Consider the following 23,826-nt stretch of genomic DNA (forward strand, 5'->3'; position numbering starts at 1 on the left):
TTTTGAAGAATGTTTCTACTGTTTTTGTCCATGCAATGAATGTTAATGGAGTCCAAAACAACATTGGAACATTGGAAAATCAATACTGAGATATTCTTGTAAATGATAACAGCTACTGATCTAGATTACTGATGTGATTATTTTACTCTGAAGTTATGGGTAACACATCCCAGTCTTTTCACCATGGGCATCCATGTGCCTTTATGTGCAGGTTTTGAAGCTCATCAGACTGTTTTTGTGGTTAATGGAGATGATCAACCATTCCATTTTATGGTCCAAGAGTCCTCATGCCACTCTGAAGGCTACCAGGACAGCTTAGTGGTAGAGCCTATGGAGGGAACAGTTCCACCCAAAGATAAGTATGTTATTGTATTTGTATAAAGTCTGAGACATAACATTTATTATTTTATTTAGTCAAAACGGTTTACACCGTTTGATCTTATGCACTGGTTTTGTTTACACCCCTTAACATCTGCCTGTGACAGGATCCCGATGGTCATACGGATCACTCCCACTCGTGAGGGACATGTGGCTTTTAATCTAGTGGTGACAGTGCGGAGGAAGTTCCAGTCGCTGACCATGAATGTGAAGGGCGAGTGTTGCAGCATGAATGCTCATGTGCGATATGAGAGCCCTGAGGGATCCATCACAGAGCTCTCATCACACCAGATCCATCCGGTTGACTTCAAACAGGTAAAAATTTAGTCAGTTATGAATGCAAGGTGTGTGTGTGGCGGTATGTTGTGTGAAAGATTCGTCTTTGGCAGATTTCCAGCCAAAACATTTTGATCAAGCTTTTTGACAATTCCTGTCATCTGTTCCCTGAATAGGTGGAGCTAAACGATAAATCCACATGTACGTTTGTGGTGTCTAATCCTGGGAAGTTTAGTTTAGATGTTAAGTATGATCTATCTGGGCCTGCAACGCTGCAGCCCCACCTGCAAGTGGAACCTACATTGGACACTGTGGCTGTAGGTGGACAGAGTTACTGCACCGTGACCTTCTGCCCTCAGCGAAAATGTGTGCTTAAAGATCTGACTTTTTCCATTAAGGTAGACCTTGTCCTTTTTGTCGTTCTTATTGTCCCCATCTCATTTACATAATTTGCAATTTTACATTTTATAGTTTGTTGTCTTTCTCTCCTCTGTTTGTAGATAAAGAATGGACCGACATTCTGTTGTGCGCTGATGGGTTCAGCTATGACTCCAGACCTGGGATTTTCTTTCCTCAAGCACCACTTTGGAATGCATTTCATATACTGTGTTGGTATGGTACCTGCTACACACACACTGGTGATTAGCAATAGAAGCAGCAAAGGAATCAGGTAGAAACTATTTTTGTTTTGCTTGATAATGTTCAAGTTCTAAAATGTGTAAAGTGAAATTTTATGGTTTGCTTTTATAATATGATGTTATTTATTCAGTCTAGACTGTTTGTTCTCCAACACACCCATCCTGGAGGTCACTTTCACCCCTCAAGTCCTTCCTCCAGGTGGCTCTGTAGAAGTTCTCTTTTCGTTCTACCCACGCAAAGCAGTTCGTTACCACGAAAAGGTGGTTTTTGAGATGAATAAGTGTGCCAAACAAGTAGTGGAGATCCTGGGACAGGGCACTGAAATGAAGGTGACAAAGAGGGTGTCGTAGATTTGAATGATCCTACTTTTCTGCATCCTGATGTACAGATATTCATCCTTCACTGTTTTTCGTCTTAGATTAATTTAGAGGACTCGGCACATAAGGTGGTCAATTTTGGAGCTCTGCAGATTGGGCAGCGAAGTCAGAAATTGGTCCCTCTGGTGAACAACAGCCACTCTTCCTTGACTTTTTGTCTTTGCAGACACTCTGATAACTCTCTCCAGGACTCAAGGGTAACACGTGCACATGCACTCTCTCTTATACACTACTTTTTAAAAGTTTGGCGTCAGGAAGATTTTCTAATGTTTTTCAGTAAAACATTAATATTGTGAAATATTATTACAATTTAAAATAAATGTTCTATTATAATAAGGGCTGTCAAAATTAATGCGTTAATGCATGCAATTATGCACAAATATTACAAATATTTAACGCAATTAACTCAGCATCCGTTTTTTTTCTTTCATACTTTTGCGGCGCTACAGTATATGATCACCCTATCATTCATTCAAGTGCTATTAAACCATTCAAGTGCGATAAGACACAAAAAATAACAAAAATGTGTACTGGCACGCTGTTTGTGAAGAGGTTTCCTGTGAATAAACACCTGAAAGGCCTGCACAGAATGCCACCTCTTTCGTGCTTGAACGGATGAAAACACACAATTATGTAAAAATTCTAATTTTGTAAATTAGTTAAATGAACGTAAAGTTGTGAGAAAATTGGATGTGTGTCTTAAAGTGACAGCAGCCTAAAAAACTGCTGCTGTCTCTGTCATTAAGGTTAATCAAAGAACAAAACACAAAGAAAATCACTCACTGCTCTTGACTGAATAACTTTTGTAGCTTTAATAAGGATTAAAACTATATTCATATTTAAATGTATGCCGTGTTTGATTTAGCGCAGGGCAGGTACAAATATGAACTGTCCCATCTGTGATGGTAACCTTAACGTTTAGCCCAAATATATTAAAGTCACAGCTACATGTGAAAGTATTGCAATATAAAAATATATTTAAAACTTTAATGTTAGGTACGATTTATCACAATTAATTAAAGACAAATGTGTGATTAATTAGTAAACTAAATAAATAATTCACAACACTAATTTTAATGTATTTAAAAAGTTTATTTATTCCTATGATGGCAAAGCTGAATTTTCAGCATCATTGCTCGTCTTCACTGTCACATGATCCTTCAGAAATCATTCTAATATGTTGATTTGCTGCTCAAGAAACTTTCTTTAAAATGGTTATGCTGCTTAATATTTTTATGATTCTTTGATGTATAGAAAGTTCAAAAGAACAGCATTTATTTAAAATAGAAATCTATTGTAACATTGTAAATGTCTGTACTGTCACTTTTGATCAATATAATGCATCCTTGCTGAATAAATAATTTTGTAAAATCTCATAGACTTGTTCAGTAGTGTACAATAGACTAGAACCGTAGTGAAAGAGTTCAAAAGAGCTCATAGATCTTAAATCTTGAGCTTAAATCTGACCTTCTGTACAATCAGTCACATGATCAATGTTACAATGTAATCCCAGACATGTGGACCTGACTGTATATGAAAACATGCACACATTCCACTGCACTCTATACATTAAAAAGAATCATTGTGCTTTTTCAGATCTTGTCTGTTCGTCCAGAGGGGGAGGTGACACTTAAAGAGGGGGGCGGCCGCTGTGTGGTGGAGCTTCTCTTTTCTCCTGAACAGCGCATGCCGCCCTTCATAGAGGAGCTGCATCTGGAGTGTCTAGGTGCTATTCGCCCTCTGCTGGTCATGAAGGGCAGCTGCCAGGGGGTGGAGGTCAGACTGGACACAGACTACCTGCAGTTTGGAGCTGTGGTCCAGCGCTGCCAAGCCACCCGTCGTATTATCATGCAGAACACAGGAGACATTGGTGCGAGGTACACATTCATGCATAATCACAATCAGTGACTGGTTGCATCTAAAATGTGTAGCTGAATCTGTAAATTAATAAATCTGAGTAACAAAATATGAAATGGACTCAAATAGAAATATATATTTGTATTTCTGCATCTTCAGCTTTTCCTTGTTCTCTTCAGATTTAAGTGGGATGTAAAGGGTTTTGCTCCCGATTTCACAATTTTCCCTGCTGAGGGCTACACGACCCCAGGGATGGAAGTATCTCTTGAAGTGACCTATGCCCCTACGGAGCTGAGTCAAGATTTGCGCTATGATGGTCTCTGCTGTGCTGTAGAGGGGGGCAAACCGTTAAAACTCACCCTCACTGGCTCCTGCATTGTCCCGCAGGTCGCAGCAGAGGTAAGTGGCTTAGTCTGAATGTGACTGTGGAACCATTTTCTTTAATGAGTACTGCAACCTTGTATATTTACTAATAATAGATGTGCTGATAAAAATGTTAAAGTTAAAGGCCAGGACTATTCATTGTGTCACTTTTCTTGCTTTCTTTCTCTTTTGTGTGGGCAGGTGGTGAATTTCGTATGTCAGGTGCGCAGTCAGTGTACTCAGACTCTGGTTCTGCCCAGCCGCATTAACCAGCGCTGGACTCTGAAATGTGTCATAGAGGGAGAGCACTGGAGTGGGCTGCCCACTCTCCTCATTGAGCCTTCACAGCAGAACACCTATGAGATCACATACAAGCCTCTGGTCATGACTGCAGACGGGGAGAGGCATGAGGTATGGCACTCTCTACACAAGATGAAGGCTCTTTCCATTCATTATTCTTGAATCAGCTATTCAACTATACAATTCAAAACAAATTTCCAAATAGTCATTAGAAAAATCCAATAGCGACTGGCAAAGTTACTGTATGTCCAACGATACAAAAAATGTAGATGTTTTCCACTGTTAAGGATTTCACTTTCCTCTGCTTTATTAAAAGTTGGCATGAAATAAAAGTTTAATTTTGTGAATTATATTTTATGAAACGGCTTCTCGACCAAGAAAATGTAACTGCATGAGGGAGGGGAAGATGTTTTGATTAAAGATAATGAGGGCACATTAATTTTTAAAAAATAATGATGTGCACAGACAAATCATTTATTGCAGGATTCCATTACTGTCAATTTTGATTTCATGGTGACTTGTTTCTGGTGCAGGGCTCTGTGTTCTTCTCCTTTCCTGACGGCAGTGGAATACTGTACATATTGCAAGGCACAGCTGAGCCACCAAAGGCTGAAGGCACAGTAACCGAAGAGATCAAATGCAAAACCTACCACACACAGACATTACCTGTCCACAACTGGCTGCCCAGACCTCAGAGGTACCTCATCCCCACCGAAACATATACATATTTGTATTTCACAATCATGAAATAAGTCATTTATTTCTTATTTTTCAATTAATTAAATACAAGTTTATTGCAAAGACTTCCAAATAAAGGGATAAAGATGCTAGAATTAACCTACAGAGATTATATTTGCCGGAAAATGCCATATTAACCTAAACATTTCTTGGATGCATTGCACATAAACATGCTCATTGCACATGGATAAACATTGTTAATCCTGAAAATACCCATAAAACGAGATGGTCCTCACTGCAGAAAACGAAATCCAGGGTCCCACCTTACATATACCTAAACCTACCCATCTCCACCCCCTGATTCCTAAACCCACCCCTAAACCTACCCATCTCCACCCCCTGATCCCTAAACCCACCCTTAAACCTACCCATCTCAACCCCCTGATTCCTAAACCCACCCCTAAACCTACCCATCTCCACCCCCTGATCCCTAAACCCACCCCTAAACCTACCAATCTCCACCCCTTAGATCTGGATCCAACTCCGCCCCCCTGGATCTCGTGTACTGCAATGAGGTGCTACTGCATAAAACGGCCACACAATACAGTGCCTCTTGAGATATGCTTTGTAATGATCATAAAACCTTCCGTTGACCATAATTCTGAAGCTACGGTTGCAAATTCAATTCCTCTACTTCATTGTATAATTTATGTTTGATCATTGTGTGTTTTTTATCCTGCTGTGCAGGTTCCGTTCTGTGATGGAGCTCATCAAACCAGATCGTTCAGACGGCATTGTTTCCCTGAAGGGCCTGGAATACATTGATGTGCCTGCACTGGATACGAAGAACTACAAACTCTCCTTCTTCACTTATAAAGAGGGCCAGTACAGTGCTAAAGCAAGTGCCATCATACACCCATACAAATGCTAAAACAGACTACGTTGGTTATAAAACAGATTTATGCCCTATGAAATATCATATTCCTCACTTACACAGGTGACATTCAATAATGAGGCAACTGGCGAGTTCCTATTCTACAATGTCAACTTTAAAGCGACAGCTCCGGGACTGATTGACACTATAGAAATGGCGACCCGAGTGAGGCAGATGACATCAGAGTCCACGGAGGTGGAGAACCCTCTTCTTGTGGACGTGTCTTTCTCTGCAGAGTGCCAGAATTCAGACATCAGTTTTCCGCCACAGTTTCTTGTGCCTGCTCAGTCTAAGGTAGGTATACTTTCAGAAACACAAAGGGATAGTTCACCCAAAAATGAAATTTCTGTCATGACTTACTCACCCTCGAGTCATTCCAAACCTGTATGAAATTCTTTCTTCTACACAAAGTAAGATATTTTAAAGAATGTTGATAACCAAACAGTTTCAGTTTCCATGGAATTCCATTGTATTTTTTGGTTTGTACAATGCAAGTCAATGGTCACTGAAAACTGTTTAGATACTAATATACTTCAAAATGTCTTCATTTGTGTTCCACAGAAGAAAGAAAGTCATACAGGTTAGGAATGACATGAGGGGTGACAGGATTTACATTTTTGGGTGGACTATCCCTTTAAGATGTGCACTATCGTGGGCCATTAAAAAAAGAATACAAAAATTCAAATGAAATGCAAACAAAGAAAAAAACAAGGTGATTTTGCTGTGGTGACCCTAGTATTTAATGGCTGTTTTTTAAGAGTCTTGTTTTTTGTTTTTTATTACTTAGGTTAGATTTACATTTGAATATCTACCTCTGTGTGAGGGAGAGTCCACAGCCCGGCTGGTGTTGTACGCTGCTGAACTCGGACACTTCTTTTATGAGCTTCAGCTGAAGGCCCTGCCTGCACCCCTTGAGAAGCCTTTATATTTCAGAGCACCACTTGGCAGCAAACACAGTGTCATAGCTAAGTTCACCAACTTCTCTCGTGTCAAGACCGAATATATCTGCAAGGTAAGAGACTCTAATTTCCCATTATTATCTAGCAGATTTTATCTCCGTGATAATAGGATTTAAAGAGACTGTTCACCCAAAAATGAAAATTCTGCCATCATTTACTCAACCTCATGTCATTCCAAACCTGTATGAACCTGTGGAACACAAAAAGAAGATATTTTGAAGGAGGTTTGAATTGTTTTTGTCCATACCATGCAGGTCAATGGTGTCTAAAACAATCCATTTATTTTCACTGTATGGACCAAAAGAGACATTTTTCAAGTCTTTCCACAAAAGAAACCATGGTGCAAGGCTCAATTCTTGCACCACTCCTGTTCAACCTTTATATGCTCCCAATGAGCCAAATAATGAAAAAGAACCAAATTGCTTACCACTATGCAGACGACACACAGATCTACTTAGCCCTATCGCCTAACGATTACAGCCCCATTGATTCCCTGTGCCAATGCATTGATGAAGTCTACAGTTGGATGTGCCAAAACTTTCTTCAGTTAAACAAAGTTTAACACTTTGAATTGCCATTGTGTATGAAATGTGCTATGTAAATAAACATGCCTTGCCTTGCCTTGCCAAAAGAAAGTCATGCAGTTTGCAACAACATTAGCAACATAAATTCTATCTATATCTTTGCTAAAATAATTCCTCTCAAATCTGGTTTCTGACTCAGATGGACAACCCAAACTTCACTGTAGAAAAGAACATTAAAGCAGCAGCTGGGAACCAGACTGGCACAGATATCAGCGTGCCAGTTCATTTCGAACCTTGCCAGGTGGGAGACATCCAAAGCCGGCTCACCATCTCCTCAGACGTCGGAGGGGAGTATGTCTTCCCTCTGTCTGGCACCTGCACCCCACCTAAACCTCAGGGTCCTCTCGCCATCAGCTTGGGTTCCAGTGTCTCTATCTCCTTTAAGAATGTCTTTCAACAGGCCACCACCTTCTCCTTTCAGGTAGACAACCCTGCCTTCACTGTCAAGGGTGCAGAGACTATTGCAGCTCAAAAAACTCAGCACATACAGGTTTTATTTGACGGCCCTCCTACGAGCTCCAGAGGCCCATGTCACGGAAAGCTGACAATTTCCTGCCCACGTATGGAGAGCCATGGACAGGGCATCTTCTGGGTTTACTACTTGAAAGGTTACTGTCCAGAGCTTCCTTCAGAGAAAAAAACAGCATGAAGAAGGAGGTCTGCTATTCTTTGGATAAAATGATTCATGGTAGTGGCAGAACCCGTCTACGGAGAGCCTTGGCACTTCCTATTAGCCCCATTGTATAGATCTTGGTTGCAGTTCCATTAGAATTCCACTGGAGGTGATCGCGGGCGAGTGCAGACTGAATGGGAGTCTATGGCGCTAGACGGCTAAATGTGTCTCTTTCACCCGATTGCCTTTGAGAAATCTCAGATTTTATTGTAAGTTTTGCAAGTTCAACATGGGTTATAGGTCGAAAGTTGAATGATCGAGTACTTATTTCTTTTCGATTTCTTACAGGTTGAGTTGTTGTTGCCCATAACACGCTAGCATTCTGCTAATGACGTCAGCATTCTGACGTCATTGACATTTTAAAAGACTTTTTAAACCAAATAAGTGACTCTAAAAATTCTAACTCCCAGCAATATGTAATTTCTTTGCATCTCCTTTCGAATACAACATTCAAATTACTAGACAAAAAATTACATCCTGAGAAAGGTGGATTTTGAGGGTTTTTCGCCATAGACCTCCATTCATTCTGCACTCGCCTGCGAGCGCCCCCGCATGGACAGAGACGTGTTACTGCAGCCAGTCCAGAAACCGGAAGTAAGCAGAGAGTGCCAATTCTCTTCCTATTAGACATTCTCTGGTAGTGGTTAGAAACTGTAATAATATTTTTTTTTTTATACATGTTTCTTGGGGCCGTTAAAGGTGCTCTAAGCGATGTCACGCGTTTTTTAGGCAAAAACATTTTTTGTCACATACAGCAAGCATCTCCTCACTATCCGCTAGCTGCCTGTCCCCTGAACACACTGTAAAAAAACACTGTCCCTGCAGACACCACAGGCTCCACAAACGGCTACAAAAACAAACTGGTCTCACCCGCACCACGAAACATAACAAACTGTTCCAGCCAATAACCGACAAGAAGGATTTGGGGGTGGGGTTTGGGTCCGTTTTGTTTGACAATACTTCAAACGTCAACAAGAAGTGACGTCACCCAACATCACTTAGAGCACCTTTAAGTTTTAAATTTGTTCTTTTCACATAAAGATGATTTTATTCATTTTTAATCCATCTTTCAGTTTGAAGAAATATGCTTCTTTAAACAAAACACAAATGTATTGTAAAGACTCTAAATGGACAGAAAAATAAACATTTCTGTAGCTCTCAGGTTTACTGTTTGAATCACACGAATCAAGTATCAAGTGAACTGCTGTTGCTTCAGGTGCTCCTCTTTAGTCCACCAGGAGGTGCACTTGTTGCTCTTACATCACCTTTAACATGTCCTATCAACTGAGGCATGATGGGAGGTATATTCCCTCTAGGTTCGTGTGTGTGTGTGTGTGTGTGTGCGCATATAGTGTACATGTTTCATACTCATATGCAGTGCATATGTGTGGGTTCATCTCTCATTTTCCCAGCCAAGCCTTCCTGCATGCTTTTTGGAAATAGTTTCTACTCACTTGTCTGGCCATATTTAAATCTCAAAAACAGAAAGTGGGTGAGTGGAGTGATTGCATAGACAGGCTGACGTTAGAAGTTACTCATTATATCTGTGCTGTTATTGTTAACTATATATAAATATAAACTCAAATGAAAATGAAAAATGTATCCTTGGCTAAAATAAATAGCTACTAAGTACCAAAACAACTAAAACGGAATTCAAATTAAGTTAAAGATAAATAGAAATATAAAAAAACTTGTCAAAAGCTCATAACAAAGTTACTAAAACTTAAACTAAAATGAAAGTGAAATCTAAAAATATTAAACTAAAAGCTAATTTAAAATATGAATAAAAACTATAATAGTATATATGTAAATTATACTAAAATAGCACTGCTCATATGAAGTGTCATCAATAATTTAAGTGTTCCAGATAGTCTTGAGTGTGTGTGTGTGTGTGTGATCAAAAATACTAAGCTTTATAGTATTTTAAAAATGTAATATTACTATAGAGCTCAGTGTTTTTGATCACACACACACACACACACACACACACACACACACACACACACACACACACACACACACACTCACACACACTCACACTTAGCTTATATTTTTCTACCTGTTTATATGTGGTTATATTCACCTTAACAATATAACTGCTGCTAGCTGAGACATGTATGCAGTCTAATAAATATAATATATAAATGAACAACACATATATTATCAGTCTGCCTCAGTGTGTCCAATCTCATGTGAAAGGCACATCCCCACTGTCTCTGCATCTGGTTTCTCAGACTGAAAAAGGAGCCAGAATAACCATTCGCTAGTGTCATTTTGCTCCCTGCACGTGCCACAATATACCACTGAGTTTGTTTATGTGTGGTAAAGAGAACAACTCAGAGTAGAACGTCACGGCTTGCCGTCTCTAAAATATGGTTATGACATGGCGTGAACACAGCGCTCATTGTTTTGGTTCAGTAGTAACTGCTGTATACGCTGACAGGCAGGTGACATTGGACCGAATGCAATGACTGGACAAACATTTTTTGGTTCAGAGACTTCAACAGATGATATTTGTACATTTTGTAATATTTCGGTCACTTCTGTTATCGATTGCTATCAGGATGTTAAAGGACTAGTTCACTTAAAAATGAAAATTTACTCTTTAATTACTCACCATCAAGTTGTTTCAAACCTGTATGAATTTTGTTTTTCCTACTATGGAAGTCAATGGCGCGCATCAACTGTCTGGTTACTGACATTCTTCAAAATATCTTCTTTTGTGTTCAGCAGAAGAAAGAAACTCATACAGGTTTGAAACAACTTGAGGGTGAGTAAATGATGACAGAATTTTCATTTTAAAGTTAACTATTCCTTTAAGAGGGTTTCAACAAGAATAACAAAAGTGTTTATGAAAATATTGCCTACCTTTAACTGCATCTAGCCTATATAGAATAGGCCTAAATATCGTTATTTCTGTGGGATAATGACTTAAAAGCATGCAATTAGGTGTATTTATTGTGTCTTTTTAATAGCCATGTAGAGGAAAATACGGATCATATGTTTCCACAAATGGCAAAGATCTAAAACTGAGAGTTACTTGAGTAAACTAAGCCAAAAATGGACTTTAGCAACATTACCTTATTATTTAAAAGCTGTCTGGGATCAATGGGCATACAGTCTATTCCCTATTTAATAGTAGGCCTAGCTACTCTCTAAAGTGCTAATAATGCTTTTTCTAGCATTTTTCTGCATCTGGACTAAATGGATGGCACTTATTGAACTGCTCCGGGGTGCGTTTCCCGAAAGCATCGTTGGCCAACTATGGTCGCAAGTTCATCGCAATGTCCATTGAACTCTATTGGTAACGACGGAACTTGCGACCATAGTTGGCCAACGATGCTTTCGGGAAACGCACCCCCGGTTAGTTGAGACAGGAGGGCTGAGTTTTGGGATGTGTGCCGCTGCTGATGTCATAGAGGAGGAGGGATCGCCCCCATAGCGCGCAGCATGAACGCTCCGCGGCAAAAGGATGTGTGAACAAGCAGCGCGCTACTGCAGGGACGGTGTCCAAAAACTGCTCCACAAAGAGCAAGCTTAACTCCGGGAACAGGACAGCAAAGACCAGCGCAAACCCGGGGCTCAGGACAGCGAGACAGCGACGGCTGCACAGTCCGGAAACAGCGGTTCTCAGCCCGGTGGAATTGACGGGCTCGTCCGCTGGATAATCACCAAGATGAGCGACAATAAAAGCATCTCTACTCGGGAATATGTGAAGGAGGAGGCGGCGGTGTCTCAGGAGCAGTTCTTTGCACCGGAGCCACGAAAGGGCATCTCTTGTCATTTTGGACGTAGGTTTTTAATATTTTATCATTGTATAAAGAAACATGAAATGCATGCACTCGTTCAACTTTATTCAATCGCAATAAACAATTAACCAAGTTTTGAACAGTTAAAAAAATATCTCACCAACCTTTGATACTCAAGCAATTACAGCAAGGCAAATACACTTTATGAATTTGAATCTATTTAACTTTTTTTTTATTAAATCCACCCAGTTTGCAGAACAGTTATGAATTTGACACTTTGCATGTCAATGTAGGCTAATAGGCTGTTTTAGATTATTACACGTTTTTCTGGAGTAGCCTACTAAATTCTGATTGTTTAATCGCATGCAATCAATTTTTGTATAATAGCTAATAATCTAAATTAGATATTTCGCTTTGAACTTGACGATAGTAAAATACCATAGTTAAATACCGACGCTACTCTCACGTATCACTCCGCGCATCTTTACATTCATCGCAAAGTAACCTGGCGCCATCGTGCGACTAAAAATGGTTAGGCCTACATACTACGATAAAAATGGTTTGTTTTGACTTTAGTATAGGCCTACATTGTGTTGTGAGCTTAAAACCTTTGATAAAAGCTCAAGAGTGTCCAAGCAAGAAAACAAAAAACAAAGCAATGAACCGAAAAGAAATACTGATGACAGATAGCCTACTTACAAGTAACTTACGGTTCTAAATCCCAGATAACTAGAAAAAGAAGTTATTTTAATTCACAGCAATTTAATTTACAATATTTAAATTGATGATGTAATATTGTTGAAAAGTTCATGTAGTCTCTGAAGTAATGGACTATTTTTCTTGGCGGAAGATAATCTAGTAGGCTACGATGATAAAAATAATTTCTCAACTCAATCAATATTTCATGTACAAGACAAGTAGTTATTTATTTGCTAAGTAGTCACGTTATAAGTCAGATAATATACTGTTAGATGGTCATTGTTGCTAAATAAACCCCATTCAGGGTGTTACAGTCCTCCTCACCCCCCTAATGTGACTCTTGTATGTGCACAGTCTGCATTCGCATTCACAGTTGAATGGAAGTACCGTTGAGCTTTTAGTATGTGCAATGAAATAATCCTCCTAATTGTAAAATAATATGAACACACATTCTAGTACAAAACAGCAGTGATGCATCCAGCTGTAGCTTTCTGCATTTTTAGCATATAGCCTTCAACAGTAGCCTATTGTTCATTGCTGCTAGATAATTATATGCATTATATTCACAGATTTCTACGTTGCTTTTTGGGGAGAAGTTAAAACATTTAAGAGAGTGATAAGTAGTTCAGTCCCAAACCCAGATAGCCTACAGTCTCAGGTAACCAGACTAGAAAGGAAAGGGGACAAAAACGAATTAAAAACCTCAGAAAAAGACCAGAGGCACCGATGCACCCTAGTATAAATACAATAGTGAAGGTGGAGGAAATTAATAAGGGAGGGGTTAAGCAGATAATGAGGTGCTGTAGATAATTTGTCTTTTATGGATAGTGAGCGCTTGTACATATGGTATGGAGGGCAGGTGCTTGTAGGGGAATTGATTTTCCCCTATGCTTTGTGAGAGAATTCCATTACTTAACTCATCTCTACCAAATGACATGTCTGCTGCCACTTCTGTTCCAGGATCAGCCTGACTGAGCCTTAACACTGTATTGGTAAACAACTGAGCCACAGATTCATTTTAAAAGTGTCTAAAGCAGCATGCAGTTGTAAAGAGCACTGTTTCCATTTCAGAAAGCTTTCGATTCACCGGCTAGACAAGTTATGGATTCAAGGTGTGTTGAATTCTCTCAGCACGGCTTCCTCAAACCAGACAGAGAAAACTAAGTAACAAGCTGTCATAAAGAAGGCTAAGTGTGTTTCACAGTATTCATGTCTCAGGTCCCAGACCTCATCTGGCTTAAGGAAGTAATTAAGTCGATTTAATGTTTTTTGAACACTTTTTTCCACTTTTGAACAAGAAAAAATGTCAGGCGGGACTTGATTTTGTTCGTCGGGATTGGATGGTTGTGGTTTGCTATTACTGTGTGATGTCATGTGAGTGACAGGTTGTCCCGCCCTCACACCAGTAAACACGTCATCAGAGAAGAGAAGAGATGTCGCTGCAAAAGGGAGGGGAAGATATTTTTATTAAAGATTAGGAGGGCACATGAATTAAAAAAAATAATGATCTGCACGGACGTATTACTCATTTATAATAAATACTGCAATATTCCATAAAAACAGGAATTGTCAAGTTTGATTTCATGGTGACTTTAATGTAACAGATAGATGATCAAATGGTGACTGCACTTGACATTTACTAAAGACTTCATCGCACTATTGACGCAAATATACTTGGCATTTGTTAAGTGAATTGGATTTGATCCAAAGCACAGAGAATCAATCCAACTGACTTAGCAAGTCTAAATGTGAGTCCACATATTAAACAAGTCCATTCATTGAGCCAGACTCTCTTCATTCAAAAACTCTTTATCAATCTTTATCACTCTTTGCCTAATACCTCACTCTCTTTCACTCATCGTTATATCTCCTTTTGTCAACACAAAGAATCAGTGTTATAAAGAGTCTTTTAGCCGTAAAGAGAAACTTGGAAACAAGCGTCAGTACGTTTACATGGACAACAATATTCCGATATTAAGCCGATTAAGACAATACTCTGATTAACAAACTACAATGTAAACAGGGATTTCTGATTACCTTAATCCGGTAAAGTCATACTCGAAGTAAACACAAATCGAATTAAGACGTGGAGTATTCCTATTTCAGTCGCATTATCGAAGTGCATTATAGACATGTAGGCTACACATCTTAAAGGTGCAGTACTATTAAAGTCGTGTGAATTCTCGCCGCATTTTGTGACAGGACACATACACACACGGCAGTGGCAGTGGCGGATTTAGCTAATCGGGGGCCCAAGGCGAAGGTAGGTAGGCTATGGGCCCCTCCCCATCCAATCTTTAAAAGAGAATGAAAAAAATATGTACTGACTGAATGGTGGATAGGCAGGTAAAGCTAATCTACGGGGAAGTAAAGGTTAGAGTGGAGAAAAAAAACGTCCCCTTTAAATACTGCATACACTTCTTTACTCCTAAACAGTAACATGTTACAATGTTTACATGGTACAATTTCTGGTAAGCTATGTTTTTTTTTTGCCTGACAAATTTCACCATTTCGATTAAATTCTTGTCATTTGATTCAATATTGACTCATTTGGATAAATATTAGGTAACGTTTCACAAGATAGGCATTACGTTTTCTCAAGAAATAAAAGCCCATAAAAGAAAAAAACACTTATTGATCGATATTATGAATGAGGAATATACATTTCGGTAAGTTATACTGTATCTTTCAACATTGTTAATTCGTGTTTATTTACTATTAGCTATGATCAGTTCAAGTGCCGCTATAGGAATCTGTCACGTACCTTAAAACGGCAAAACGGTATTTATTGTTTGAATTTCGTAATAGAATTGACAGAATCTGAGAGCTGAGATTTTTTTAAATATCATGATTCATAAGTAAACTGCTCAGTTTAGTCTGTCGATCTCCGTGTCCTCATTGCTTCACGATTTTTCTGTGCGTTGGACGTTGTTGTTCTTGATCTGTAGCCTATCCCCAACAGTAGCCGTAAAAAAGTTTGTCATCTTTGGCAGCGTTCCCAAATACTTATCAGCGTCTTTTCACTTTTTTCTTTTATTTGAGCCGCTTGGGTAACTTCGAAACTTTAAATTTTCGCGTTTAGACTCGTCTTGCTCTGTTTGTGTATTTCCCAGTCCTCCTGTTACTGCGTGTTGTTTATCTTTCGCGCCACGCACCTTTACGGACATTTTGCTTTCCTCCCGCTTCCTCCTTTTTTCAGCACCGCTTGGGTAGCTAGCTTCGCTTCATTTTTACTCTGTCTGTTACTCTGTAGGCCTACACTCTGTCTGTCAATCACTTCTTTTTCTTCGTCAGGATTTTTGTCACAGCCAGGTTGTCACTTTCGCAGATGCGCGCAGTAAGTGAGATAATGGAATAGTCCAATGTAGTGAGGCAGGGGGCCCCCTCCTGTCTACGACACTAATGATTTGATGCCATTTTTCGCAAATTGAGTTTTAGAAAAATATAATTTAAAAAAACAAACAAACAAAAAAACCTTAAGCATAAGTTAATAGGGCATTTTGGGGGGCCCCTAGGCAGTGGCGGATACAGAATGTCATTAATAGGTGGGCCTGGTGAATATACGGGGGGGCCTCGGTTTTTTAAGCTTATATACACGCCCAGTGGCGTAACTTTGCTAAATTAGATATATGTACATTGTACAATAACATTACGATGTCCATCGATTTAAATAGTATGCTACATTTGTCGTTTAATGAGATGTAGCCAAATATATGCTGTATAATAGATTTGTTGTGTGACTAAAATACATAGATTCGCTTACTTGAACAACGTACACCTAAATGGTCCAGTGGTAGAACTTTCGCCAACAGTGTCAGAGGTTGTGGGATCTAGTCCGCACCAGCCTAATTTTTATTTTTTTTTTTCATCAAAACTGATTATGTTCATCAGTGGTTGTATATCAAGGAGGGACACGTGTGCATTATGATGTGTGATTTCACCAGAACGAATAGAGAGTATCCGCAACGGATTGAAGCGCGCGTCCGTCGAGTCAAGACAGTGCGGTGTGTGCGCGAGCCACACGAGAAAACACTGTATCCGCGCCACTTATCGCAGCGGCAACAAGCACTTTCATCACTTGATTTAAAAAACACATTTCAGCGCTAGATCGTCTCTTATTTAACAAACGAACGAAATGAATGCTCTGCTGGTTAACTGGAGATGTTTATTTGTAGAATTGGTACATTCGTGCCGCGAAATGTTTTAAAAAGTGGTGGGGACATGTCCCACCCGCCCCACTCGCAAATTACGCCTATGTAACACGCACGCCTGATAAATATGTCAAGTATAGCAGATCGGTACGTAGGTAGTGAATTTAACTACCTTGTACTCATGTCAGTCAGCCCTCCGCGGCTGCTTCAAACCTGAAGTTCATCTGTCTGTCACGCGAGTCGCAAGTAGAGAGTGGTGTTGCGTGATAGCATTACTGGACTGACACGTGATATGCCGACATAATATTTTTCTTTTGTAGCTATTTTTCGTAGCTATTGTACATAAATGTCCTCAGGAAACTATTAAAATGAAATTATTTATTAATTCATTATTATTATTATTAAAATTAAAAATTTAAATTGTTTTTATTAATCTGATTGGGTGGGCCACCGGTCAATCTGGGTGGGCACGTGCCCACCCAGGCCCACCCATAAATCCGCGCCTGCCCCTAGGTAGCTCGGGGCCCAAGGCAATTGCCGACCTTTGCCTAATGGTAAAGTCCGCCCCTGGGCAGTGGTCAACCGTTTGATGGCAAACAAGAGAACATGGCTTCAGAATTTGTATCCGCCCTCGTCTATTTGCACATATTGCATGACAAATAATTAATTGCACTTGAAGCTTTCGTAAAATTAAAAATGAAAACACCCTAATCTGTATATGGTACTATAACGAAGATGAATTGTATGTTGACATGGAGGGAATGTCAGACGGCATGGCATGGTGACGTAATGACGTGTGCCATTAATCTTTCTCTAATGAAAAACTGGTAACATAAAAGGAATATTCTAAAAGCAATTCATGTAAACACCTTAATCAGAATATTGTCTTATTCAGAATAAGGTCAATAATTAGATTACTGTCGTAAAGTAGAGCCTAATTCTTTTCCTGTGATAATGAGATGGTAGTTTTGGTTTACACTCTCTAGTTCATTGTTTTGTAGCTGAGAAACCAATGAACAACTAAAGAGTATTTTTCTCAGCAATGATTTTTTTTTGTATTCAAATACATATTAACCATGAATAGCTCTATGAATATGTACTTTAACTGTACTATTCATTTAGTTTCTCCCGCTGTAAGTTTTGCTCTCTTTTCTCAACTTGTTGCTTTGTAGTTCACATGAACACTGGTGAATTTTTGTTGTTGTTGTAGCTGTCCCCTTTTCCTATCACACAGAGATAAATCTTCCGAGGTACAAACAAATTGGGTCACCTACATTAGGTAACTTCATATTGTCAGACCTTACAAATGGTTTTTAACAACCGTATACCTTTCGTGCATCCCCTTTATTCTCAAACAGTTCAGGAAGATAATGATGAAAAAAGGATGATAGGTCACACTTTATATTAGATGTCTTTAACTACTGTTCGACCGTTGCCGAAAGCCAGTTATTTTCATTTATAAAGTTTTAAATATGTATATTTTTACGACAAAACCACACGGATTACCCTCAGAAGGCCTTCGTTTATCCCCCTAGAGCTGGATGGATTACTTTTGTGAAGGATGCATGCACATAGGTGGACCCCATAACTTGACATTATAACCACTGAAAGATCTAAGACATTTTCTAAAATAACTGAAAATGTGTTCGTCTGAAAAATGATTGACATATGCATCTCGAACGGCTTGAGGGTGAGTAAATCATGGGTTTAATATCATTTTTGGCCGAACTATCCCTTTAAGATATAAAACAGCAAGGAAGATTAAATACCAATAGTGCCTCTTGAGCGCTTTGTAAAATACATTACAGTATTGATCGTAGGGCTGCACGATTATGACAAAAATCATAATTGTCGATTATTCCCTTGAAATTGTAATTAATTACGATTATCACAATGATGTTTTGAATAGTTTGGCCATGGGACCCACGTACATTTCCCCATGGTCATCAAGCCGTGACCCACCTTTTTAGGAATTATATAGGCCTATTATAATACATTTGTTTACACAAAAATTGTTGACACACACAAGTAGGCTACTGTCCCCCTTTACTTAATATGCAAATAAATTGTAAGAATATGACTAATACTCTGATAAATAAACAGTAGGCCTACGAGGTTATTAAATAGCAGTCCCAAACTAGGTTTTGTTAATACAATCTTAGCCACAGTCATTTAAAAATATACAAAATAGCCAATAAGTGGCATTTTGGGGTTATGGAAACAACAGTTACCATGGTGACACACAAAGTGCAGGCAGTGTAACGACAAACATGACATGACATTTCGTTTTTCTGAGGTGAGAGACTTTTTATTTCGTATCAAGTTATGAAAATAACGATAGAATAATGACACATATAACCTGACAACATCTCATCTGACCGCAGATACTGAATATGGAAAACGCTTTTTTTTTCTAATTTAAAACTTAACGACGTTGCATGCTAGTTTATTTTGCGCTTTACCTTTATATATAACGTTAGTGAAGCGATATTTGCGCGTGCAATTGAAGAGTGCGCGCAGGAAAGTCGGTTTTTCTGAGGTGAGAGACTTTTTATTTCAGTGTACACTTACGTCTCTAGTAGTTCCTAATTGTGCTGGGTTATCTGAAGTAGTCGTGGTTCGTCTCTCACAGCGTAAAGGCCCGTACACACCGGGACGAATATCGGCGCGCGTTATTCACCAGCGTTTTTCAACGCGTTTTTTGTGTTCACACCTATGGTTCACACCCAAGCGATTTTCGCTGACGATGAGCCGAGTGAACATGCAAATTCATTCCCTGACATTAGATGGCGCTTAATACCACTCCATAACAGTTCTCTCTAACGTGCTCTAAACACACCAAGCAGAATAATGTAAGCGGCTTTTTCTTTTTCTTTTTTTTTGTAATCGCTGCTTTGAACGATTACGTAATCGTGGCATCCGTAACCGTAATCGCGATTAGAAATTCGATTAATTGTGCAGCCCTAATGGGCTAATGTTGCTGTTCCTACAATCACTCTCCTCTTTTAATCGCCAAGAATATGCTTCTAGTTCAAAAGAAGAAAATTAGAAGGTCTGAATGGATCACCTGCTGTAAAATTAGCCCGTAAGTTAGTGAGTAACGCTTCCCAGCACATTCTATTGACTGTGATTTTCCTTTGTTACAAGAGAGTCTTAAGTGGTCCATTTCACATCTCACTGGACAGTGTTGTCAGGTTGCTCTTACAGATATAAGCAACTCACTCAGTCTCTCACAAGTTCCATCAAACACATCGGCAATAGACAAACTAACTTAGTCTTGATTAAAAAAACAAAAACAAACTTAAAGGTTATAATGTCATTTGTGCTGGTGGTTTTCTAAATGCAATGGAAGGATTCATTGCACCATGTTAAGGGCTGAGGTATCATGCAATTGCACGCAGCCTAGAACCACCTCCTCAGGTTGACTGACATTGAACCCTACAGAGAGACATTATTTTAATAACTCTTTTTTAATTAGTCTTTTTTTCTAATACATACAGTACTTTACTTTTCTTCAGCCACTATTTTAAAATATTTGTTACTGTATTTCTGTCATGATAACTCTCGGAGAGATTGACATGGTAATAGAGATGAGCATGGTAATGGCTATGGCAATGCTAATGTATTTGGTCTTGGCGGAATAGTCTGCTACGCTGCTGCAGAGCAAGGACCGAGACTTCTACTGCCAATACTGCTGCACATGTAACACATGAAATAACCCCGTAGCAGATCTATACAGGTGGAGCTGGGGAAGGTGGAGGGTTTCTGAAAGCGCGCTACAGACTGCTTACAGCAACACTACCAGTATTTGAATGTTGAGCCGCATGTTTTGGCTAAATAATTAGCAAGTTTAGGTGAATTCAAATGATAATTTGAATTAAAATGATTAATAATTTGTATTAATATACTTTTCTCTCTCTCTCTCTCTCTCTCTCTCTCTCTCTCTCTCTCTCTCTCTCTCTCTCTCTCTCTCTCTCTCTCTCTCTCTGTGTGTGTGTTTGTGTGTGTGTTTCATTTCAGATTTTCCAGAGAGCTGATAAGGATGGTGAGTGTAATCTGCTTCATATGTCATGTTAAATCATTAATGTGAATGTGATTCTTAGACTCTGTTCTATTCTTAACATGAAATCAGACTCGACCCTGTTTACTTTAATACACAATTCCCATCTCTTCAATGAACACTGCTGTTCAACAGTTTTGTTTCAATAAGATTTCTTTTAATCTCTTATGCTCACCAAGGCTGCATTTATTTAAGAATAAACACAGTATACACACAGTATATGCTGTACAGTATTTATAGTAATGCAGTAAAAATAGTAATATTGTAAAATAATCTTACAATTTAAAATAGCTGTTTTCTGTTTTAATATATTTTAAAATGTAATTTATTCCTGTGATACAAAACTGAATTTTCAGCATCATTACTCCAGTCTTCAGTGTCACGTGATCCTTCAGAAATCATTCTGAAATGCTGATCTGATGCTCAGGAAACATTTCTTATTATTATTAATGTGGAAATAAACATAATTTATTTGAAATGGAAAACTTTTGTAAAATTATAAATGTCTTTACTGTCACTTTTGATAAAATTTGTTTCCTTGCTGAATAAAAGTGGTAATTCAAAAGTTTAAAAAAATCTTACTGACCCCAGACTTATGGATGGTGGTGTATGATCCACAGAATAAAATACAGCTATTATAGCTTTACACAACACTGAAGATCTTGACCATCTGTCCGCACGGTACTGACAGCTGAAAAGACAGAACTTGAAGAAACATTCCAGAAAACACAATGGAAATGTGCTGCCTTACACATAATCTTTTAAATAATTCCCATTTGTGGGGACTTTGTGAGTTCAGTTGTTTTTGTTCTCAGATGCCTGACCAGTATTATTTCTGCACAGTATTATAACATCATTTCAATGGAAATGATCATCTATCATCTGCTAGGAAAATCAATACGTAATGCATCAACTAGTGATTGCATTTGCTAGATGTTCTAAACTAATTTTTCTTAAATTACAATGCTAATTAAATTGCTGCAAAAATTCCAGATGTATTTACTAATTGATTTCAGATTAGTCTCATTATGCAAATTCGCCTCTTTATCCATATTCATACCCTGTGTCCACAAAACAATTATGATTATAAAGAGAGGCCCCGTTACATATTTTGCAATGCTACAATTCATGTACTGTATGAGAAGATTCATATTACGTTTCATCCAGTTGTATTGTAATGCAGTTTTCTATATGATTCCTGATTCCCGATTAGCCTTGAGCTCTTGTCCGTCGTTATGGGCTCAGACCGGGTCACATCTGCGGCCGGTTGCATAAACATAGCCATAATGTTAAGACAGTGTCTTAAGTTCTAGTATGACCTACTAGCAGTTAGTCAGGGGCAGTCAGTCTTAGTTTTCGGTATCAAAGTAGGCTTATCTACGTTTTTATGTAACTGATTTTAAAAAGCTATGAACCGTCTTAAAGAAAATAAATAGATGTCTAACTTGTAAGACTAGTCTTAGAGGTTTATGCAACCGGCCCCTGGTCTCAACTTTTGGTTTGAGATGAAATATATATATACAAAATATTTTTTCTTTGTTTTAGCTTTCTTGAAAAAGGAAAACACCATGCTGTGAAACTAGTTATTGCACCAGGGCTTAGGCTAAAAGAGAGTCGATACAAATAACAGAGAGAGAAAACCTGCAACAAACCTTGTTAAAAGGAGTAGTGGCTTTTTGATGTGTGATGCTTGTGCCGTTTGTGTTATTTTTAAACCACTCCCAGGGGAGCAGCTTGGTGACAGTTTTAATGAGAGAGGGTGGGGGAGAAAGAAAAAACAAGAATCCGGACCGCAGAAGAAGGGTGCCATGTTTTGCTACACTTTGGTTCCCTTTCGAGGGAACTCGCGATGCTTCGATGACGCTTTGGGAACGCCCCCAGCGTGATTGCGTCTGAAGCATCTATGTCAACTAGTCTATTGGAAAGAATGAACGTCACGGGCGGGTGATGTCATGACCAGGAAGAGATAAAAGCGTTAGCGTTAGCATTAGCTTCTGTTGCCTCAGCAAGCGATCTGTGTCTATACTGTCTGTTATATTTACTGTTGTCTTTTACGGAAAAACACTATGGCGAAACAATTATACAAACTGTGTGCTTCTCCCTGCCCGTGCTATTTAACAGGTGGGGATACACAAAAGCTTTATGTGATGTGTTTGGGAGTGGAGCATGCGGTATCAGCTTTCGAGGGGGCTGATTGCCAGCATTGTGAGAAGCCCTCCGCTTCGCATGCTCCGCTCCCGCCTGTCACTTTTTGACGAAAGTGGCCAGGCTCGCGATCCTCAGGGTGCTGGACCCACTGCTGCTGAGGCAGCACGGAGAAAGCATTCCTGGGGATCGCAAATGGATCTCTCAGCGGGGATGGAGACGGGTCTGAGGGCCTTATCTCCTCCCTTACCTGGGGGATCCAGTGCTCTCTCTCCGGTGTCAGAAGCCCGCGCTGCAGCTTCTTCCGCCCGGGAAGAGAGCCCAATGCTTCAGTGCTCTAGCTCCGAGGAGGTAGATGTACTGAGCATTGAAAGTGACACAAACAGGGGGGAAGAGGATTCGCCAGCTCTTTCCCCAGCATATGAGGAGCTGGTGGAGGTGATTACTCGTGCTGTAGATAAACTACATATTGAATGGCCAGTTGAGAAAAGGGGCTTCCTCACATCTAAAGTTTCACCTCCATCACGGGGCCTTCCATTTTTCCCCGATCTGCACAGTGAGCTGTCTAGATCGTGGAATAAGCCATACTCGTCCCGTCTTTTCAGCCCCCAAGTTCACATATATTCAGACATAAGGGGGTTGCGATGGGTCCTGCAGATAGTAGAAAGAGGTTACAGAATCCAGTTTGGTTCTCGTCCACCACGCTACAACGGGGTGTTGCTCACAGTAGTACATCCCGAGCAGGCTCTGGTAATGGAGCTAGAGTTGAAAGCTCTGTTAGTAAAGGAGGCTATAGAGCAGGTGTATTCACCCAACAGATAATGGGGTTTTTACAGCCGTTATTTCATTGTTCCGAAAAAGGATGGAGGGTTGCGTCCCATACTAGATCTTCGTCGTTTGAATCGTACAGTTCAGAGACTCAAGTTCAAGATGCTGACACTCAAACAGATCGTGAGTCAAATCAGACCCAAGGACTGGTTTGTCACGATAGATCTGAAAGATGC

General features: G+C 39.4%; 1 protein-coding gene across 1 annotated transcript in view; it reads left to right on the plus strand.

Annotated features, from left to right (window-relative positions):
- Positions 1 to 7,994, plus strand: part of hydin (HYDIN axonemal central pair apparatus protein) — a gene marked incomplete at its 3' end in the record, with an annotated part of 69,706 nt that extends 61,712 nt beyond the window's left edge. Inside the window, exons 68-81 of the mRNA XM_081372750.1 lie at positions 212 to 359; positions 486 to 693; positions 831 to 1,052; positions 1,155 to 1,324; positions 1,424 to 1,622; positions 1,712 to 1,867; positions 3,267 to 3,547; positions 3,707 to 3,926; positions 4,092 to 4,301; positions 4,724 to 4,887; positions 5,616 to 5,758; positions 5,858 to 6,096; positions 6,590 to 6,814; positions 7,485 to 7,994. Of these exons, the coding sequence (XP_081228876.1) occupies positions 212 to 359; positions 486 to 693; positions 831 to 1,052; positions 1,155 to 1,324; positions 1,424 to 1,622; positions 1,712 to 1,867; positions 3,267 to 3,547; positions 3,707 to 3,926; positions 4,092 to 4,301; positions 4,724 to 4,887; positions 5,616 to 5,758; positions 5,858 to 6,096; positions 6,590 to 6,814; positions 7,485 to 7,994 (3,095 nt within the window). The remainder of the gene's footprint in view (positions 1 to 211; positions 360 to 485; positions 694 to 830; positions 1,053 to 1,154; positions 1,325 to 1,423; positions 1,623 to 1,711; positions 1,868 to 3,266; positions 3,548 to 3,706; positions 3,927 to 4,091; positions 4,302 to 4,723; positions 4,888 to 5,615; positions 5,759 to 5,857; positions 6,097 to 6,589; positions 6,815 to 7,484) is intronic.
- Positions 7,995 to 23,826: the final 15,832 nt, after the last annotated feature.

Source organism: Scardinius erythrophthalmus (genome assembly GCF_964197995.2).
Source record: "Scardinius erythrophthalmus genome assembly, chromosome: 8".
Taxonomy (NCBI): domain Eukaryota; kingdom Metazoa; phylum Chordata; class Actinopteri; order Cypriniformes; family Leuciscidae; genus Scardinius; species Scardinius erythrophthalmus.